Below are 6,642 nucleotides of genomic sequence, written 5' to 3' on the forward strand. Positions count from 1 at the left end.
AGCGCTGATAGCGGCGCGTCTCGCAGTGTAAATTCACCTCCTTTTCCAAAGACCAAAGACCTCTATGAATATGGATTCAGTTGTCCCCACTCACTTGAACCAATGAGCTGCGACCCACACACACACGCACGCACGCACGCACGCACGCGCACGTGCACGCCTCAATTTATTAATTGAATATATTCGTTTGTCACCCACCAGAATAAAATGAGTGTTTCCTGAGGATTTCCTTTTTTTTCTGATATAAAAGTGTTTATTTGGAAACATGTTTTAATGTACAGAATATCTCCCGCCGCTCTCTAAACACACTGTATATCTCAGATAGTCTGTCTGCAGGCCGCTGCAGCTTTATGTGCCAAAATAAAGGCAACACCACATGGAAATGATGCTCCATGGTGTATATACAGTATATGTATGTATACCTTCATATACAGTATATATGTATTTATACCTTGTGTATAAATCCCCTCTGTAAGAAGTGCAGTAATCCTGCAGTGACTTTCAGAGGGACGTTATATACAAACACCACAGTGAACATGTCGGAATATTAGAGAAGATATTCTCTTAAAGTATAACAGGAGGCTACCAACACAGTCTGGGTCAAAACAGAAGCATTAAAGAAGATGATAAAGATGCCAGTAATGAATCACTATGATATCAGACAACCAGGAATTTATAGGAATATGCTATAGATTGTTTCTTATTAGTGTGAATCATTTAAACACTGCTAGCTTCATGGATTTCATCTACCTTTAACTTTTTTACAGCAGTATTATAGGCTATATAATACCTATAATACTAATAATACTAAAGAATTTAGAGATACTGAGGTCATGATTCAAAGTTCCCCAAAAATCTTTGATCTTTCTTCAAAGATCTATCTTTTGATATATATATTTGGATTTTTCACATTTATTTGCCTTGTTAATTATTCATTTATATTTTCTGTATGGTCGAAATCTTTGGTTCAAAGATTCTGGTGGGAGAATGAAGAATCATTTATTTATTTCATATTTAATTTGGCCTAAAAAAATTGTCCAATTGAAATTGAAAATGCTGCATCAACAATTCTGGTTGCATATTAATTTTTCATTTAAAAAAAAATAAACTCCCTTTAATTTGTTCTAATCCCCAATTTTTAAAAGGCATAATAAGCCCATTGTTCACAATGCTTAGGCCCCGACATTATAGGCCTTATCTATAGTAATCTAAAATATTCTTGTAATAACTGTGTGTTCCTCGCGCTCCCAGGTGATTTTAAAATACAGTACATCCCCTGTCCTGTATCATAACTATATAGGCTATTGATTCGTTTGGCACTTCAGATGTGTGTGTGGCATCTCTGTGACGTGTATACTGTGGGATTATTACAGTTCTTACAAGTCAGTTGGTCCAGAAAAAAACAATAAAACAAAAGTGTAATAAAGCCAGTGACTGTTCTCGTGGTGTTTGGGTGGTGTTTGGGCGGTGGTGCAGCAGCAGCTTCGTCCACAACCTCCAGCAACATGAGCTGAAGGGATGTGGAGGCCGTTGTGGGTTTATCACGGCTGCATGATGGAGGTGGAAGAGATGGAGGAAGGGGGTCCATTTCACTCTCATCTCAGGGCTCACAGAAATCAGCTAAATGTGGGGGTGTTGCTTCTCTCTCTCTTTCTTTCTTTCTGGTTTGTGAAAGTGTCCAGGCTCTGATTCCCAATAAAATCTTTGGTTTTTGCGGTGGCAGGTCAGTCCCAGTCTGCAGTCTGTTCTGCTCTCTAGTCTCTTGTGAAGAGGAGGAGACGAAGCTCATCCTCATCCTTAAATTAGATATGATATATTTACATTGTACAGAGTGTGTATGTGGACCAGGACCGTGTCCTCAGTCGCTGTCCTCCTCCTTGTCCTCCTGGATGGTGGTGGTGGAGTGGTTGTACAGTCCCTGATCAGTCGCTGTCCTCCTCCTTGTCCTCCTGGATGGTGGTGGTGGAGTGGTTGTACAGTCCCTGATCAGTCGCTGTCCTCCTCCTTGTCCTCCTGGATGGTGGTGGTGGAGTGGTTGTACAGTCCCTGCGCCATCAGCTGCAGCGCCAGGCCGTTCTTGAAGCCGCTGGCCTTCTTGATCTTGGCCCGCTTGTTCTGGAACCAGATCTTGATCTGGGACTCGTTGAGGTTGAGCTCGGTGGCCAGAGACTGTCTCCGCTGCTCCGTGATGTACCGGTTCACCGTGAACTCCGTCTTCAGTCTCTGCAGCTGCTCGGCCGTGAAGGCCGTGCGCGGACGCTTGTCCTCTTTGCCGCTTTTCGACTTTTTCAGTTTCCGTGTCCTTGGGCCTGCAGTAAGGGCGAAAGAACAGGAGGGCGCAATATGAATATTCAGCGCATGGAATAAACAATAATTCATCAGACACAAATAGATACAAGTTTCACTATCGGAGCTGATTATATACACATCAACATCAGCCTGCATGCAATCAAATAAACACACACACACACACACACACACACACACAGTTATTATTATTATTATTATTATTATTATTATTATTACTACTGTTTTAGTGGAATAGGAAGAATTATTATAATAATAATAATCAGCATAATTATAACTACAATAATAACAGCCCTAGTTGTTGTTATAAGCTACGTCAACATAAACTATAACAATCTCGGTTAGTCGTAACAGTGTAATAATAATAATAATAATAATAATGTTGATAATAATAATAATGGTAATGATAATAATAATAATAATAATACTGCTGATAATAATAATAATGGTAATAATAATAATAATAATAATAATATTAATGGTAATAATAATAATGATAATAATTTTAACAATAGTAATAATAATCATAATAATAATAATCCCAAAGGAATATGTGTGCTTGTAGCTGTATTATGTCCAGTGTGTCAGTGTGTTCCAGCAGCAGAGATGCTGCAGCTGAGCATCAGCCCGTTAACACACTCTCCTTCTACCGCCTAGTTGGGACTGCATGGATGAATGCAGCACACACACACACACACACACACACACAGGTATTCAGCACACAATCCCTGCTACACAATTATTGCATCATTTGTGAAGAAGCGCTCGTGTAGTCAGTAAATGTAAATGAACACAGAGGAGCAGCAGGATGAAGGAAACCGTCCACACACCTTAACTGCATTTTCTTACATAAATATTTATAAGTAAATAAACACTAACATGATAATAAATAATGCCAATGATACGTTAATATTATCACACAGACTTGTAGTCAAATAATGCGCAATATCTCTCCAACACCATCACCATCCAAACAATGGTCCTCTGGTGTTACATGATGTCTGGATTCTTTAATAAAAGATGTTGGCTATTCGTTTATAATGTTGTTTATTATTACACACATATTTATACGAAGGATAACTATTTTAGGCTTCTTGTTGTCGTGCAAAATAATAAAATACGTTAAATTAAAACACAACCGATTCATCAGTAGGCTAGTTGTGTTTCTCCACAAAAATAATAATAAAGGCCACATCATGTAATAAAAGAAAGACAGTTAGGGCTACTGAAATGAAGGGTTTCAGGAGGGAGCCTCTATGTGCTCAATGTAGAGTATTTTATTATAATAATATTATTGTAGTAATATTATTATAGTATTATTATTATTATTATTATTATTTTACACAGACTGTACATAGATTTGTATTTTGGTGATTGGGGCTGAAGTCAGACCCAAATCAAACAGGCGGTTAATGAATTCAAAATGTCTCCTGTAGGAGGGCTGATAGCCATTATTTACCTTTAATTCCATTGTGTTTTATTCCGCCGTGCTTTAGTGACAGCAGCTCATATACAGCCAACAGGTTACACACCGACATCAGTGGGAAAATGACTTTATATGGAGAGAAAATGTCTGCTGTCCCTGAACCCAAACACGTGTCACACACAGCGGCTTGTAACGCTGTCATCTGTACAATCATAATCCTAAAGGATCAATGTTGGCCAACTGCTTATGTAAATGGAACAAGACAGATTGGGTCGAAAAGAGAGTGAATTTATTCAATAAGTCAGACAACTGAATAATAATAATAATAATAATAATAATAATATCTGACTCAACCTGCTGCACGTGCTTGTTCTTCTCTATTTGAAACCTATAACACATAAACAATATATAAACCTATTAGTTCTTATTTTTGTCTTTATTTCATTTTATTTTGCAAATGCACGGATGCAGTTAAAGACACACGGCAGAGAAGAAGAGAAAATCACAGAAACGTTTGTGTTGTTTTCATTCAGCAGCTGAAGAATCATAATTATTAACTATTAGAATAATTTGTTATAAACGTGTTCAATAAGTCCAATAGGTCCATTAAGATCAAATAAAAAATAAAAATAAAACAAAATATTAACAGTTTATTTTTTTAGTTTGCATTAATCGTCTTTGAGCGTGTGATATATTTAATATCTAATAAATGTAATATCCCAAAGAACTCATTAGTAATTTAAAGGATATCCACTAAGGAAGGTTAACTCTTGTTTTTAAACACCTTTTATTTAAAACACCATATATTGGCCTACATGTTTCATAGTAGGATTAAGATGATTTTTTAATTTGTTTTATTTAGGTTATAAAGATAAAATAAAAACAAGATTTGTTAGCTATGATCTTTAAATATTCTAAAACATGATTCACTGAATTAAAACGTCTCCATGCAGGATAAATGTGTGTATGTCAGAAAAAGAAGGATTAAAACTATAGTGTGACTTTAATTCCTCCATTAGTAAAAAACACACTGCGCGCTTGTTTTGAGTTGTTGTTTTGGTTGGTCTTCATGAAACTATTGCCTTACCAGATGAGGGCCTGTCCGAGTACCGGGTGCAGTAGACCCAGGCGGGCCAGAGTAACGGCTGGCTCTCCGGTGTGGACGCCCCGGTACCGTTCAGCACCACCAGCGACGAGGACCCGTTCTCCCCAGTCCCCCCGCCGCCGGTCCTCTCCTCGGCTTTCACTCCGCCGCTGCTCCCGGTGGAGGCGGCGGCTGCGGTTCCTCCTCCGTTACTCTTCTTGGGACTCGCCAAAGAGGTGGAGGAGGCGGAGGAGGACGAGGTGCTGTCACTGCTGCAGTTGGAGTCGTGGCACGGTGTCCCGGGTAGACTCGGCCTGCTGACCGGCGGGTGGACCCGGTGCTCCCGGTGCTCCCGGTCCCGGCCGGAGGTCTGCGCCCTCTCCCGCGGGCCATGCAGGCCGTGCTCCTTCTTGCAGCCAAAGTCCGGGCGCAGGATGTTGTCTATGAAGAAGTTGGTGGTCCTGTGAGCCTGCTGGGCGGCCTGCAGCGGCAGTATGGGCGGTGAGGGCAGGCTGTGAGCCGGAGAGACGCTGCTCTCTGCCTCGCTGCTGTCAGAGCTGTTCACATCCCGCTGCTGCTGCTCCTCCATCGCTGCTGCTGCTGCTCTCAACAACGTGCTTCTGGTTTCTTTCAATCCACTTTCCACTTTCCTTGCGTTTGTATCCAAAATATGACAACAGGAAAGCACTAAAACATAGTTATTTTCTCTCCGAAATATTGCTGGTTGGTGTAATTATTCGCAAACTGTGAACAATCCTGCTGCGTAAAGGCGCTCCGGCGCGTCATGGTGGGTGACTATATGGTTGCTATTATACGAGCTGCTCTCACACACCCAGAGCTTTACACCGCTGGATGACAGTCGGATCTTCACAAAGTCCATACATCACATCACCATGCGCGCACACACACTCACACACACTCTCACATACACTCACACAAACTCATACACACACCAACCGGAGGTGCATGAATAACATCCAAAGCGCAGCGGACCAATCACCGACCGGGACACTTTTGGACAAGGGGTGACGACGTCCAATAATGTCAGGCGTCTCTGAGCCAAGAGGGTAGTCTGTGGAGCAGCGAGCAGCAACCAAACAAGAGATTATCACTGGCACACGCACACACACACACACACACACACACACACACACACGCACGCACGCACGCACACGCACGCACACACACACACACACACACACACACACACACACACACACAGCCGTGTACTTCTATCTTTGTGAGGACACTCATTGACATAATTCATTCCCAAGCCCCTTACCCTAACCTTAACCATCACAACTAAATGCCTGACCCCAACCCTTACACTAACCCTAACCTAGACCTAATTCTAACCTGGACCTTAAAACCAAGTTTGAACCCTCAAACAGGCCTTTGAAGGTCTGTTTGAAAAAATGTCCTCACTCTGAAGGTCTAAAACTCAAATTGGTCCTCACAAAGGTAGCTGTACAAGAACACACACACACACACACACACACACGCACACACACACACACACACACACACAGCTCACCTCACTTCCTCCAGGTAGTTGACTTTGAATCGGACACGCGCGCGGAGGGATTGACGGAAGTTGCGCGTGAAACAACAACATTTACACTTTAATTCACGAATTGGTAATTTTCTGGTGTGACCTCCCAGCAGCTGATGCGTCCTGCTTTAACATCTTACACTACAGGATGGTGAATACTTTGGTGTACAGGGGCCTTTTTTTTTTTTTGCTTATCTCTGGCACACAAGCACGTGCACACAAGACAAACCCAATCACGTCACAGTGTCATCATGGAGAATAGGCCCACAGCTA

General features: G+C 41.5%; 1 protein-coding gene across 2 annotated transcripts; it reads right to left on the reverse strand.

Moving 5' to 3' along the window:
- Positions 1 to 248: 248 nt before the first annotated feature.
- LOC119499775 (homeobox protein engrailed-1-like) lies at positions 249 to 5,741 on the reverse strand. 2 transcript variants are annotated; one of them, XM_037788954.1, is made up of 2 exons: positions 4,821 to 5,741; positions 249 to 2,309 (listed from the first exon to the last, which is right to left on the reverse strand). In XM_037788954.1, the coding sequence occupies exons 1-2, from the start codon at positions 5,404 to 5,406 to the stop codon at positions 1,987 to 1,989; spliced, it is 909 nt and encodes a 302-aa protein (XP_037644882.1). In that variant the 5' UTR covers positions 5,407 to 5,741; the 3' UTR covers positions 249 to 1,986. The 2 variants fall into 2 exon arrangements, with proteins under 2 accessions (XP_037644882.1, XP_037644881.1); XM_037788953.1 differs by having other exon boundaries at positions 249 to 2,312; positions 4,821 to 5,738.
- Positions 5,742 to 6,642: the final 901 nt, after the last annotated feature.

The sequence above is a fragment of the Sebastes umbrosus genome, chromosome 13, assembly GCF_015220745.1.
Source record: "Sebastes umbrosus isolate fSebUmb1 chromosome 13, fSebUmb1.pri, whole genome shotgun sequence".
In the NCBI taxonomy this organism is placed as follows: Eukaryota; Metazoa; Chordata; class Actinopteri; order Perciformes; family Sebastidae; genus Sebastes; species Sebastes umbrosus.